The sequence below is a fragment of the Neomonachus schauinslandi genome, chromosome 14 (genome assembly GCF_002201575.2).
Source record: "Neomonachus schauinslandi chromosome 14, ASM220157v2, whole genome shotgun sequence".
Classification (NCBI taxonomy): domain Eukaryota; kingdom Metazoa; phylum Chordata; class Mammalia; order Carnivora; family Phocidae; genus Neomonachus; species Neomonachus schauinslandi.
In genome coordinates, this window is record NC_058416.1 from 2,522,949 (window position 1) to 2,538,512 (window position 15,564).

General features: G+C 51.0%; 1 protein-coding gene across 1 annotated transcript in view; it reads right to left on the reverse strand.

The window, feature by feature from the left end:
- Window positions 1-15,564, reverse strand: part of ZNF236 (zinc finger protein 236) — a 120,628-nt gene that overhangs the window by 20,355 nt on the left and 84,709 nt on the right. Inside the window, exons 21-28 of the mRNA XM_044921239.1 lie at window positions 14,801-14,952; window positions 12,794-13,006; window positions 10,163-10,445; window positions 6,932-7,035; window positions 4,887-5,252; window positions 3,998-4,143; window positions 3,663-3,903; window positions 3,133-3,312 (exon numbers count right to left, since the gene is read on the reverse strand). Of these exons, the coding sequence (XP_044777174.1) occupies window positions 3,133-3,312; window positions 3,663-3,903; window positions 3,998-4,143; window positions 4,887-5,252; window positions 6,932-7,035; window positions 10,163-10,445; window positions 12,794-13,006; window positions 14,801-14,952 (1,685 nt within the window). The remainder of the gene's footprint in view (window positions 1-3,132; window positions 3,313-3,662; window positions 3,904-3,997; window positions 4,144-4,886; window positions 5,253-6,931; window positions 7,036-10,162; window positions 10,446-12,793; window positions 13,007-14,800; window positions 14,953-15,564) is intronic.

Consider the following 15,564-nt stretch of genomic DNA (forward strand, 5'->3'; position numbering starts at 1 on the left):
AATGAGACGATTCACTTTTACTCCTCAGTCAGCAGAACGACTAACTGGTGGGTAACTCTAGAGCGGATCTGTATCCTGGACGGAGAGACGAGCACGCGTCCCGGGTGGCAGAACACGCCGCTGACACACCAGTCAGGAAAAAAGACGGGCGCCTTCTCTCCTGCGACCGGGACACAGCCCTGCGACTGGCTCCCGGATCACGTCCCTGGTGCTGACAGGCTGGCTGCGTACCTGAGGAGTTCAGGGTCGCGCTCTGGGCGAGCAGCTGGTCACTGCTTATGGTTAGGGTGGCGCCGGCGGACTGACCACTGGCAGCAGGAGCTGATAGCCTTATGCTTCCGTTCACTTCACTACTTCCATTAGCATTGTGCTGAATAAGATCTTGACCTAAATGGAAATTAATATTGTGATATCTGCAAGTAACACGTTAAGTCACATCCTGGCAAGCGGGTTAAACATAAAATAACATGCTATTAAAATGAAAGCTGTTTCATTTATAATAATATTTACAGAAAAGAATGAAAAGACCATGAAACACACTTCCCCTAAATGCCACTATTTGTTCACACTCTCCAAGCTGTAAAGCATTTTGAAGTGCTTCTCAAGAGTTCTACTTTGACTCAGTATTTAGGCACTTAAAATTACAAACTTTGTTGAATAGAACTTACGGCAAACGTGTGTTTAAGTGGATCGCAGGGACACGATAAAGTGGCGCCCGACCCTCCCCTGACCTCCCACCGCCGGCGCTCGAGGAAGCAGCGACGCTGCGGCTCCTGGCTGAGGCTCCCCGCACCACGGCACTCGGGGCTCACACGTGCTTGGGGTGCACGCCCTCTGGGGGGCACTGGCCTTCGGTTCTAAACCTGCACACGCCAGCTCCGGTAGCTACAGCGATCACATGCTGTAGGGAAACATGCACGGGAGAACTGGACAGTCTGCTGACGTGTCCACGAAACCCACACTGAATGCTTCGGGAAGACTGGACACAAACAAGTTACCCTAAAAAAAAAATCTACTGTCAAGTTAGGCTTAAGCAAGACAACTCTGCAAACTGGAGCAAAAAGCATCAAAAGACAGAAGGACGCTGCCCTTGGCTGTTTCATCAGCGGCATCCTCACACCGCTCTACAGAAACAGAAAGGGGAAAGCAGCTGTGCGTGCCGGGCACGGGCAAAATGGAAAAGGCAGAACTCTGATCAGCACAGCAGACCCGTCTTCAAAAGGCCTGTGGATGAAGGGTCAGAGAACGTGGGGGACCACTTTTTTGATTCTCTGCTGAAAACTGCCTGAGACATCAGATAAGAGGGCTTTGGTATAGAGGAACTAGATCATTTGGGAGCCTGAGCACTATTTTTGCCTTTTACCCAAAGTTCAGTTTCTTTCTCAAATGACCTCTGAACTGCTAAAAGTCCACAAAACTTCACTGACGTAATAATTGTTTCCTAACATGGACAAGCGTGTATAATTATACACACTAATGGAAAAAAGAACTTCCTACAAAATAACTGAAAATCCTACCTAGACGCTTTCAACAAGTGACCATAAATAGAAAGTTTCCTACAGCCTTTTCAGCACGGAGTAAGGAAACGCTGCCGTGTGAGTTGCCAATTCCCATGAGCACAATAATGACGACTGAGAACAAGAAGTCTCAAGCCCAAGGTCTGGGCAAACCCCGTGTCATCAACTGGTTTAAAGATTTCTCCGAGGATAAACCTTTACAGCTAATTTTTTTTTAAAAATTGGTTAAAGTCGTCTCCTTACTGTTTTGAAAATACTGGTAAGTAATAAAATCACTTCATGATCAAGAACAGGAAAACAGAGAAGAAAGAGTAGCACGATCCAGACGCTAAGTAACACACGGTCTGAGCCGTCACCAGGGCCCCTGCAGGCCGGGCCTGTTGTGCAGGACTAGCACAGTGCCTCACATACTGAGGGCACTCAGGAAAAGTGAACTCGCTCAACAAGCAAGTTCCTTAAAATAAAAAAAGTATTAAAATTCAGATATATACAAAGAACCCAGGAAGGCAATTGGATTATGTAAAATTGAAAGTTAATGTTTGCTGCCTAACAGCATCTAAAATCACTCCATGTCACTCAAAACCAAAACTCCATCCAAGAACAGGTTCAAGTTTGTCACATACAGTAAAAGAAATAAAGACACTCCCTAAAAAAGAAAGCTTTTCGTTTCCTTCTGAATAACTTTTCCACTGCACTCACATATTTTGCAGAAATCTCCCTGAAACACGAGTCTATTCGCCTGGCCTGCTCCCCTGGCCAGGTCGGTCCAGGAGTCCCCACCACTACTCCCTGTGTTTTAAGGGAAAATGCTCCCACGTCCACCATGAAGCTCCCTCTTCCCCAGCGACAGTGTCCTGCCTCCTAGCAAAATATCTTTCCTGTCTTTAACAACCACCTCATAAGGCTGCTGTGAGGCCTAAATAAATTAGTATTAAATGCGTCAATATTTGTAAAAATACTAGAATAGTGCCTGGCACATAAGGGCCACAAAAATTATTGCCACATTTACCGAACAGCTAGGAGTCACGTGGGCAAAGCACACCAGTAAAATATGCTGCAGGCTGAGGTAGAGGAGAACGTGCTGAGAGAATTAATGACACCGGAGGACAGCCTGACCGCGAGCGCGGCCGTCTCGACACGTAGGACTGGTTTGCCGAGTTCAAGGCACCTGCACGCCCAGAGGGTACTTCCTACCTGTTCACAGACTCCCAGTGCCTTAGAGCACAGCTTGTGCAGGACCCCGGGGAGGAGCGGAGGCATCTAGAATGTGCCTGCGCACACGTCATCCCAGCCACACACCTCCAGTTTAGCGGAGCAGGAACACGGACGAAGAAGCTATGTAGCCCGCTCTCCGTGGACCAGATCAGTGTGTCAGGACAACAGACTCAAGCTGGAGGACAGGAGTAACTCTCCCTGTTAATTTCTGGTATTTGAACTGTGACAGTATTTCACTAAACCTGAATTTCCGACATTTATTACAAATGCATATTGAGCACTGGCTGTATGCAAAACTCTGTTTTGCAAAAACAAACAAACAAACAAACATACATACACATATGAAGAAGATATACTCAAATCGCAGGAAAAAGCAGGTTTAAAATGTGAAGTGACTAACCAGAGATGGTCAGGGTGATTTCCTGGGGAGACCCTGAGGACGACGCAGCGGTGGGCCCGGCAGCCTGCGCCAAGACCTGGCTCAGACTTGAGTTGTTAATGGTCAGGGTGATCTCGTGGGGGCCGCTGGAGGTGGACACCAGGCCTTGCGACGTCATCACCTGAGAGAGGTCTTGAGTCCCTGGTCATCATTACAAAACAAAATAAAGCTGAGCTTAAAAAAATAGTAATTTTCTCCTTTTTTATATTAAAAATGCTTAGTGAGACAGTTATTTCAAAAGAAGATTCAAAAGAAGACATCAGTCATCTCTGATTCCCTCCTGCAGAGAGATAAGAGAGGCTTACGCTGAAACCGGAAGCCAACAGGACCACGGGAACAGGTGCAGGTAGCGATCTACGAGCGTACGGTGACTAGACATCACTTGTCGCCGGGGAAGCTTGGGTACGCTTGGGACATTTGACGTGTTTGCTGAGCTTCCCAAAGACAGAAGGGGCAGCCCAGGGTCCTCAGTGCACATGGCGCTCACTCACCACTGCTGCTGGTGGTCATCACAGGGTCCTGCTCAGACAGCGGGCCGATGGTCAGACTGGCAGACGTCACGGTGGGCTGTAAGGACAGGCCAGGGATGGGCTGGATGACGACACTGGCTGGGACCGTGCTGTCCTGGGTCTGAAGAGAGCTGCTCTGTGAGGCCAGGCCGGGCTCCCCCGGCAGCTGCTGAGTAAGCAAGTTGCCCTGCTGTAAGGTTTGCTGCAAAATAGTCGGGTCAATCTGCAAAGCAACAGAGATACTCGTCATGGGAAGTTCTTGCTTACGTGCGATTCTGACCACATCGAAGCCCGGGATGCCATGGCACGCGTCGTACCTGCAGCGTGATGTTATTAATGCTGGAGGCATCGATTCCAGAGATCTGAACGTTGGGGCCGACTAGGTTAGCGGCCAACTGTAACTGTATGCCCTCCAGGGTGGTCAGGCTCCCGTCCGTCAGGGACACTGTCCAGTCACCGCCGGCTGCAGGGAGAGACAATGCAGATGACTGCCTTCGGAAAAGCTCCTTCGACAGGAAAGAAGCTCATTCTCACGTAGGGCTTTTTATATACCCAAGTCCTACACCTCGCCAACATGATCTAGTCACAGGTACTAATAATTACTCCACGCCATACACACACCTTAGCTGATTCAGTGCAAAACAAATTCTCTGAAATAGATATTATCCATCTTAAACACACCCAGAAACTGGGCTCAAAGAGATTACGTTGATTAGCCCAAGATTTAAAACAGCAATGAATAATCGTGTTTTTTCAGGCTTTAATCACTCCACGGGTCACATACACAGAAAGAAAGCCACAGGACATGTCTGATAGCTAGAATCAGTCACTCTGTCAATCCATGAAACACATAAATGGCCAAAATGTATACTTTTCAAGCACAAGGTGACCCAAGAGCAGTTAGCGAACTCTCCCATGTTATCTACACTGTTCATGAGGAGTTATCAAACACATCTCACTGTGAAGTCCGTGAGGATGCTGAGAAAAACACACATTTAAACTCAGTAAGAAAAAGCAGATGTCGTGAAAGGAGAAGGAATGGAAGGGGAACTCATCTGCACAATGAGATTTTAGTCTTCCCAGCTGCCCTCTATGGGGAACTTCCAAGGAAGACACAAGTCGCCCAGCTCCCGGCAGCGTGCCCCCATTAGACAGGCAGGCGGTGTCCGCGCCCTCAGGGCCCCCTCTCCAGTGCCCCGGGCTCACCTGACACGGAGGCAGGAAGAATAGCCTGGCCCACCAGGCCTTGCTGAAGCACGTTTTGATCGAACTGTCCCGTGAGAACAGAGTTGTTCATGATGAACACGTTGGGGTCGGTGGACGTCGGACTGAGCAGGTTCATGGGCTGCAGTCCCTCCGAGGAGCTTCGAGTCACTGGCTTCCGCGCCTTCTTCGGGTCGGGCTTATAATGGAACTGCATATGAGTCTTCCTCCGCCCCGACGTGCGGAAGCGCAGTTCGCAGTGGGGACACTTGAAAGGCTTCGCTCCTGTGTGCAGACGCATGTGCACCTTCAGGCTTCCCTTCGTCGAGAAGGCATTGCTGCAGACGTGACAGCTGAAGAGCTTCTGACCTGTGGGGAGTCCAGCCATGGGTCAGCGGGGGCCGGTGGGGTGCTGACCCCGGGGGCCCGAGTGCTTGAAGGGAGCCCCGTGCTCCCACAGGACGCCCTGCAAGGGACAGAGTGCTGCTACACAGACTCCGAAGTGAGTAGGCGGTCTACAGTGTGAGCCCGGCGCTGTCCCCGTGCTCAGATTCTGCGGCGCGTGGGCACGGCTGCCCACCCTGAACCTCGGCAGAAGCTGAGGCCAGCGTCCCCATGCCTCGGTGCAGAAAGGGCACATGCGTGTATCGGCAGCTGTCTCTCACACCCGCACAGGGGGACAGCGCCCTGGGGCCACAGGTGTGCATCACACGCTCAGCCCCTGGGACTCTGCGCTCTTCCTGTGTCCAGGGCATGATGAGGGCCGTGGAGCTGGACCTGAGTGCCCTGTCACCCACCTACTCTGCCCCAGAGAGGCTCTGGGAGGACAAAAGCATCCTGGTTTTCTGTTTCCCTCTACTGCTCCCAGAAAGCAAAACTGACTCTTATTTACCAGGGTGGGCACACGGGGACTCACCCAGGCGAGGGAGGCCTGCTGTCCTAACCCTGCTCGGGGGCCTCAAAGGTCACCCAAGGAGCCCAGCGTGGAGGAGGAGGCCTGAAAGGTATTCCTCACAGAGACTCTTCCTTCTGTTCCTTATGCGTGGGAGCCAGCCCTGAATCCCGCGTGTGCGAGTCGTCCTGAACACCACCGGCACCGGCCGTGCGAGCGACCACCCCCCACCGGACCTGGGATGCCGAGCGGACCCCTCCTGGTCCTCGGCAGCTCACGGCGTCACACAAGAGAGACAGACACATGGCACCTAACAAAGTGACAGAAACACTTCCCACAGAAGAGACACACTACATTTACCTATCTGTTTAATTCCAAATATTGACCTATCAGAAAAGAATCATACGGCTTTACATAAATGTGTAAAATTTCTTTTGTATATTTTTGGTCAGTTCTGCCGGTAACCAAAAATTAAGAATAGAAATTAGTTTGATAACCATAATCCTCTACCATTTCCTAAGAGTTCACCACGTGCCACTTTCTAAGCAATAACTGGAGGCTCAGAGAAGTGGCTCGGAAGTGGACACAGACCTCCAAACTGGCAGAGGTGTGAAGCCTGCCCCCCTAACCACTGGGATGCCCTGTGCACATCAAGAAGCAAAGCCTCAATATATTTTCACTAGGACAGCTCACCTTCAGTTCCCTCAAATGAGATGAAGGGGAAAAAGTGGCCGTTGAAAACTGGACATTAATATTTTTCCTTTATAACATTTCCCCCCCAACATAAAAAGAATTATTACCTGTGAACTGTAATGAGATTTGCTAAATCCCCAGATCTTGTAAAACTTCAACAAGCCAAATCTCTTTGGCCTAAATGAGACTAAGGAGTAATTTTCTTAACAAAGGTGTTCAAATCTGAATAAAAATACAAGACAACCTATAGCCTGGCATCCGAGATCAAGCTCCTTCTCCTCAGTGTTATCTGGGTCATATTCCCCAAGTCGGGAATCAAAAATCCTTATATACCCATTTCTCCGTGGCTCAGGATTTTTAATCTTTCTATGGTTTTGAAAGTATTTCTGTGGGCAAGATACACAGGAACAAATCTCAAACGCCCTTGTAAGGCCCCTACGTATGACACAGCCACTGTCCTTACCTGTGTGGGTCTTCACGTGGCAGTCCAGAGTCGACTTAACGGTAAAGCTCTTCCCGCATTCGTCACATTTGTATGGCTTTTCTCCAGTGTGGATCCGAACATGCCTAGCCAGAAAGCATTTGCAATGAAGTGATTTTCAGTTTAATTTTACATACATTTACAAACAACCTCATAACTATCCACATAAATGAAAATTACGTGTTAGTACAGGCTGAATACATTTGGCCAAATAAAACCTTTAATCTTCGCTCTACACAAAACTCCACAAACAAATCCAGAAGAAAACAAACCAGCAAAGAAGTCTGCAAGACCAGTGAAAACAGGGGCTTTCTTTAAAACCAAAGAGCGCTTATGAATTGGTAAGAAGATGAGAAGTATCACAGTGGAAGAACGGGCAGTGCACAGCTTAGAGAAGAAACACACACGGCCAAAGCCCCGTGAAAGGGTCCGGCCCATACTCAGCACCTGAAAGAGCAAATTAAAAGGATAAGATAGCATTTCCCTCATCCGTGTGCTGAGGGCGCGGTCGGGGTGGTTGGGGAGCATTGAGAGGCCAGCGGGCATAAGTGGTACAGCCCGTCGGGGGGCCAGCAAGCGGCATCTGCAAACACTGGCCCCACGCTCCCGCGGGTGCACACAGAAGCACTCAGCGTGGTGCCCACGCGGTGCCCGTGCGGGACTCTGCGGCGGTCGGGCGGTGCTCGTATGACACTCCGCAGGGCTTGCGCGGTGCTCGTGCGGGACTCGTGTAGTACTCTTTAGTCCCCGTGCGGCGCTCGAATAGTACTCTTCTGTGCACACGTGCGGCTCATATAATACTCTGCAGTACTTGTAGAGTGCTCGTGCAGTGCTCGTGCATTGCTCACGCAGTACTCATACAGTACTCGTCCAGTGCTCTTGCAGTACTCGTGCAGTACTCGTGCAGTACTTGCAGAATGACCGTGCAGGGCTCGCACCGTCCTCGCGTGGTACTTGTATTGTGCTTGCACAGCACTTGTGCAGTCCTCACGCGTTGTTCGTGTAGTACTTGGGTAGTGCTCATGCGGAACTCACCCGGTGCAAGGGCCGTGCTCGTGCAGTACTCATGTAACGCTCACACAGTACTCGTGTAGTAACTGAACACAGAAAGCTAAGTGCTCATAGCGGGGTATTATGGGATAAATTTTAGTATCCCCCGACAACAGAACACGATGTCACCATTAACAGGAAAGAAATGGGTGTGCGGGCACTGACAAAGATGTCTAAGACCCAATGATGTGTAAAAATTATGCAACAAATAAAATTACAGAACTTAACGTTGACACATATGTGCACATTTCTCAAAACCGTACCTAAGAAACTGCTGACTGGCTGTCTGTGGGGAGCAGGAAGGACTCTTTTTCACCTGACGGCCTCCCGTGCTATGCTTCTGTTTTGTTTTGCTTCCCTATGATCTCTGCCCAGTACCAGCAGGACAGGCTGAGCTGCCCACGACTTTTAAATGCAGGACGGAAGAGAGGATCAATCAGCTGTGAGGCTGCCCAGCACTCCTTGCTGTTAGGCATCACTCTCCATGCCGTGATGCAGAGGCATTCATACGTGCCGACAACCAAGCGGCTCCTCGCCTCTGCCCTGTGTCCTGGCGGGCTACCCCTCGGCACTGTCCATAGGCCCAGAGCCTCGCAGGGGTCTGACGTGGTGTGTGGATCCCCGCAGCGCTGCCTCCATCACCTCCAACTGGCAGCCCTGGCCCTCAGGGCATTCTCGTCGGGGATTCCCACCAGCCCCTCACGCTGACCTGGCTCCCCCCACCAGCTGCCCTGTACGCTCCCCTCCTGGCGCCCCTCCTGCCAGGTTGCTCTCCTACCTACAAAGCTCCCCAATTCCTTCATCAAAGTGCCTAGCGCTCTCCTTGCCATATGCTTTGCTGTCTTACTCCCCGGCCTCGACTGCACCCCTCACCTCAGGGGGTGCCCGGGAGGGACACTGCCGGCTCCCTGTGGACTCTAATCCCCGCTCACCCACTTCACCATCACCCTCACCAGCACACTTCCCTTCCCATGTGGGAAGAAGAGTGCAGGCTAGCTGTCACCTTCTACAGACTTGCTGGACATGCACTTCCAACCCGGGAGCCACTCTGCCACCAGCCTCGGTCCCACCCACGTGGAGGGTCCTGAGAGCAGCCTGCTCCATCAACCACCACGAAATCCCAACTGCTCTCCCCTGCGCTATGCCGCCCTACACCTTCACCCATCAGCTCCCTCCTAGAGCAAACACTAAATACCCTGTTTTGTACTGCAGGACAACGCTTTACCTCCCACTTCTTTCTCCCAGGCTCAGCCTCAGGGTCCGGGGTTCTAGTTCTTCACCGTCCTGCTGGACTTGACCTCACGCCAGTCGCTACTGTCAGGCGGACTGGCCTTAATCACAGGCTGCCTCATGACACTGTCACCATCCACCCTGGCGTGTGCTTGTGCCCTTGCTCCCTACACAGACCAGCCCTCCTGGGGGTGGCAGGTCCCTGATGCGGTCCGCAAACCTATACAGCTTAGCATCATGTCGTCCTCAATAAATAATTCATTTTCTTTCTTTTTTTTTTTTTTTTTTTAACCTGCAGCAGTCCCCCTTATCCACAGGAATATGTTGAGACCCCCAGGGGATGCCTGAAAGCACGGATGTACCAAACCCTATGTATACTGTTTCTCCTGTACATACACGATAGTTCTCATGAGGCCGAATTTCTAAATTAGGCCCAGGTAAGAGACTAACTACAACGACTGACGATTAGGTAGAACGACCATAACACCACGCTGTGATACACGTCAGGTGAATGCGCTCTCTCCCCGTCACAGCAACGCACCGGACTCCCCCCCACCGTCTTCCGGGGGGAAGAGATGACGAAACACCCGCGTGAGGCAGAGGTAGGCCACCACGACCTTGTCACAAAGGTCAGGAAGAGGACGGCCCACTCAGGGGACGGACAGACACCGCGGATAAAGGGGCCTGCTCCCAGCACAGCCGTTCAGACTTGCGCACAAGTCATCTACGGAGCGCACTGCTTTCTCATCAACATTCCGAATGAGCCTGAATGGAAGCCCCAGAATCTACACCGGCTTCAAACCGCCGCTGCAGAAACTGGCCAGCCTCTCGGGAGGCACCAGCCTCCAAAGCGGGCCTCCCTAGCCATGGCAAAATGGTCGAGATGCACACAGACGCTCCCGCAAACGCCGAGAAAGGCGCCGGCGGTCTCACCTCACTAGGTCGCTGGGCTTCTTAAAGCTCTTGGGGCAGTACGAGCAGCAGTTAGCGTACTTGGGCTCAGCCTCCAGCTCTGCCTGCCTGTCCTTCATCTCGCTGATGCGGTCCTTCTCGGCCGCCGACTGCACCAGGACCTGCTCAGAGACGGTCGCACTTTCCTGCGGCCGAATCTTTGCTAACTGCGCCGTCTCCTCCTCCGTGAAAGTGATGACCTCGGGACGAGCCTTTCGAGATGCGCTTCTTTCAGAATTCTCTTCCTCTTCCTCCATACACACATCTAAATAAAACACAGGAAATGGATCCAATCCTCATAAAAAATTAAGTTTTCACGAAACAAGTAAAATGAAACCAAACAAGTCTGTAGGGTTTGAAGTGAGTTATTCGGTGAAACTCTCTTTGAGACAAAGGCGTTTCCTTCGCACCGCTAGTCCATGGGGAAACCGAGATGGGTCCCCGGAAGGGAGAGGCACCATGGTCACCTCATCACAACAGCACCTCCCTGAGGCTCCCTGACCAGCCCGGCAGAGAGCTCCGAAATCACCAGCATCCACACACGACACCAGCCTTCGTAAACACAGACACTCGCTGACTAATACGGGCAAAAGCGGAATTACCATCACATAAAGAAAATCAACAGCCCGACAGAAGACCAAGGTGATAAATTTGCAAAAAGGCCCTAATTAGTTACCAAAAAAACCCTTAAAATATATGCATTTAAGCGTTCTCTCAGTGAGACGTGAGGATATATTTACACTGATTGAAAACAAGAATAAGGTGCAATTAAAATCTAACAGAAGGAAAAAAAGTTGGCTGGAAGTGGGAGGTCAGAATGGCATAGATGAATAAAAACTAAAAGAATAAAACCTCGACAGAAACACCACCTAGCCAAATGGACAGGGGCTAGCACCACTTTCGTGACAAGAGCTACGGGGTGTTTCTGTTAGGATAAAGGGAGAACGATGGGAGGGAGGGAAAGAAGGAGAGAAGAAAAGAGAGGGGCCGAGGAGGGGAGAGGGAAGGTGGGCTGTGGAGGAGAGAACAACGTCCAGAAAGATTTGGGGCCGTGGGGTACAGACAGTGGCCCCACCAGCACAGATAATGAAAGGTGGAGAGAAAGTCCCAAGAACCCAATCGATATGGCGAAGCCACGGGAGGACAAAGGGCAGTGAAACGGGGCACAACAGACAAGACACAGAACCGGACGGTGTCGGGCCAGACTCACTATCCCAACACACGTGACTGAGGTAGAGCCTAGGACGGGAAGCCAGCGCATCAGCTGCTCTTCCTCAGGGACCCCAGGGAGGAAGACCTCAGGACAGACTGTGGGGAGCTAACACATAGGTAGCAGAGGGGCCAGGCCGCCATAGGAGCCCCCCAGCCGACGGGAAGGAACAGGGGCTCAGACCCGGAGGCTGCTGCATCAGCTCCACACCACGGGGTTCCAGAAACAGTACGCGGTGCCCTACGTTCTGTAACTCACTGCAAGGAGAAGAGTTCTTTTCTCTCCTTGTCCTTCACTCGCCACATGACCGAAGTGGAACAATGAGACTGAAAAGTTCGCGCCACGTCATGACAGAGTCCAAGAGGTCGGAAACATTGACGTTCAGAATGACCCACTGAGGAGCCCAGAGCAGCATCTGCTCTGCTGTGGAGACGTCAGTTTTTACGTCTGAGGTTAGGCACATTTTAAAGACATTTTCCCCAAATACAAGAACAAGCTACAGGGCCGCCCCGTCAGCCGAGCGCAGCGGAGACAACCGTGACCTTGAGGCCAGGTGAGTACAGAGCACACGGGGGTGAGCAACCGGGCACAGAAGCCAACGAGCCGCCAGCCTTCTGACGGCTGCGAGTACGCCAACCGACACTCACACCCCAGCTGCGTCACGCTCACTCCACGAACATCCCGCACCAACCGCGTGCACACAGGCCTCACACTGTGGATGGACCACCGTCGGGCGACAGGGCTCAAATGCTGTGTGGTCCAAACAGACAGCAGCACATTCCCACTCCCGGCATTGCACCCGTGGGATGTGCTAAAGAGAGGTCACCTCCGACACACACAGTGCTCTTCCCAGGAGGACGGCCCCTACTGGGAGCAAGGGGCGCTCATCAGCGCGTCTGACCCCAAGCTAGCCACACGGTGCTTCGTGTCGACGAGCTGAGGTACCGCAGCGCACCCACAGGCCAGTGGTGGGGTGCAGCCCTCCCTAACTGCTGGCTCCTGCTGGCTCAGGGAGAGACCCGGGCAGAAGGCACACGTCCATCCAGAGGGAATTACGGAACAGAATACGACGGGCTTCCACGGAGCCCTTGGAGCTGACATCCGCGACAGACCCCAGCGGAGGGAAAACTGAGGGGATCGCAGCCACCACGTACAGCCCGAATCCCTGCTTGTCGAGAAATTAATGTCTCGACCACCACACGTATGTGCACGGCTACACGCACGTTCTGGGGTGCAGTGACTGGTGAGATGGTTTCCTTCTCTGCCCTCTCTGAATCCTTTCCCAGAGAGCACACACTGCTGTCATAATCAGAAAATAAGCTAGTTTTAACGATGACGTGTGCACTAATCCATCCTTACACGAGCATCTGGTTACTGAGCCTCGAATCAACACGGGGCAGTACCTCCTCCTTCCGCGTCCCCCGTGGCGGACACAGCAGAGGGGACGGCCTGGTGCCTCTTCATGTGCTTCTTACAGTGCACTGTGGTCCGGAAGCCCTGCTCACAGAACGGACACTTGTAGGGCTTCATGCTCATGTGCGTGGCCATGTGCCGCGTGAGGCTGCCGTTGGTCGTGAACGAGGCATTGCAAACACTGCAGCTGAATGCCTTTACCCCTGTGGCAACAGAAACAAGAGCAAAATCCGCATTTCATTACATTAAAGTCATCGGCAGTCGAAAGCAAACAAAGATTTGTTCGAGAAGCCACAAAACTGAAGACCGTTTATTTGCCCTGGTCTTATTTTAGGAAATGGACGCAGCGTGTCTTACGACTAATTCCCTATTGGAATTAAAGGCACAAGAACATTGCTCTAAACAAATGCCAAGCTCTCTCTGTGAGAGCTCCCTCCTCCGTCTTTGACATTCCAGCTGGCAACATGCAGTGGATTCTGCCCTAGAAAGGTTTTCTCAGATCCATCTTCTTTCACCATTCCACAGCCAGTGACGCGGGAACTGCCTACGACACCTGAGTACAGCTTCACTTCCAAATCAGGCCCGCCAGGAAGGCCCTGTCCGCTCTGGACTGAAGACACAGAGGCACCTGACTGTCTAAGCACCTCGCTGACCAGCCACGGCTCCTTGTCCAAGTCACACGGGCTCCCCTCTGCTACAGGGAATGCTGACTCCTTAGCAGGGCCTTCCAACCAGCCTTCGCGGGACCTGCCCTCCGCCTGTCTTCCCAGGGCCTGTGACCACCAACTGTGACTAATCCTACAAAGCCTATCCTTGTTCTGTCAGTATGTTTGTTTTTTTTTTTTTTTTTTTAAGATTTTATTTATTTATTTGAGAGAGAGAATGAGAGAGAGCACATGAGAGGGGGGAGGGTCAGAGGGAGAAGCAGCCTCCCTGCCGAGCAGGGAGCCCGATGCGGGACTCGATCCAGGGACTCCAGGATCATGACCTGAGCCGAAGGCAGTCGCTTAACCAACTGAGCCACCCAGGCGCCCTGTCAGTATGTTTTTATGTTCAAATAAAGCCTTATACAGAAAACACTGATATTAAACAGATACATTAATATATGAAATAAACATACTGAATTTATTAAACAGACAAAAGTAACATATGTAAAATATATTTAGCTGCAAATCATGTATCTGATAAAGAATATATTAAAAACTCTTTAAAAAACTGAACAATAAGATTGCAAATAATCTAATTCAAAAATGACATAGGATTAGAAGAGCTGCTTCTCAACACGCACATGAAAAGGAGCTCCGCATCCTTAGCCACTAGAGAAACGCAAATGAAGCCCAGGAATGGATACCATGGCACACTCCTAGGGATGGTCATGGTACAAGGGACAAACAACACCAAGTGCTGACCAGAGTGTGAAAGGGGCACCCTAGCTCCTTGCTGGTGGACAAGCGAAACAGTGCAGCCACTTGGGAAAACAGTCTGATCAACTCAAAGGCTTAAACAGAGTTACCCCATGACCAAGTCATTCAGTCTTAAATGGAGAAATGGAAACACGTCCACGTAAGCTGCACATACATGTTCATAGCAGGATGATTCCCATGAGCCTAAAGATGGGAATTACTCCCACGTCCAACAGCAGATGATGGAGGAAGGAAAGGGGGTCCACCTCTACCGTGGAATACTATTCCGCTCCACAAGGGAGTGACGTGCTGCCTACATCTGGAAGAACCCCGGACACGTGCCCAGTAAAGGAAGCTGGAGCTGCGTGTTTGCATGTAGACGGAATGTACGGAACGGGCCGATCCAGAGATGGCAGCAGACCCCTGGCTGCCTAGGGCGGGGGCCAGGAGGGAAAACGGGGAGTGAGCACTCACAGATACAGAGCTGCTTCTGGCTATGATGAAAATGGTCTAGAAGGGGGTGGTGCTGATGGCCGCAGCCCGTCATCAACACCCTGGATCCCAAAAACTCCCCAGAGCAAGGCAGACAGTGACCTGTGTGTGTCTTCTCGTGCGACTTGAGGACCCCGGAAGAGACAAAGCCGCGTCCACAGAGCTTGCACTTGTAGGGCTTCTCCCCAGTGTGGGACCTCACGTGCTGCTTCAGGTGGCTGGACTTCTTAAAGCCTTTGTTGCAGTACTCACACCTATAAACACAGCGCGGAGAGCAAACGCCACGTCAGTTCACAGCACGAGCACGAGCGTGACCTCTGAGACCGGAGGAAGAACAGTCTCCCCCATGATCACTAAACAATCAGGCGTGACTGTTACACACACAGGCGTGTGCTCCAACGTTGAAGAAATGACGGAATAGCAGCAATAATAATTTGTCAGATCAAATTCTGCTCAGAGTATCTGTAGTCTTAAACAAATTTTGTTATTTCATTATCAGTAAACCCTACAGCAATCCCCCAGGAGGCATACTACCTGATTAATCAGAAACTAACAGGAAAAAAATTTACTACAGACTGTTTTCTTTACTAAGTCGTACAAGACACTGTGAAACCGTCCACTGCCTCAGGGTCAGAATCGCCTCCTGAGTCCAGACACTTGGCAATGCCAATTCATACACTCTTTAGGTTTATAAAATACATGACAAAGCAGATTTTCCTAGAGCTATTTTGAATAATGTGTAAATGTACAGCATCATTTTCCCCTAAGTTACAGAATACATTAAAATTACTTCAAGGATGAAATAATTATGAAATATTTCAAAATTCTTATTCACATATTATTAAAAACTAAAAAAAGGATTTGGA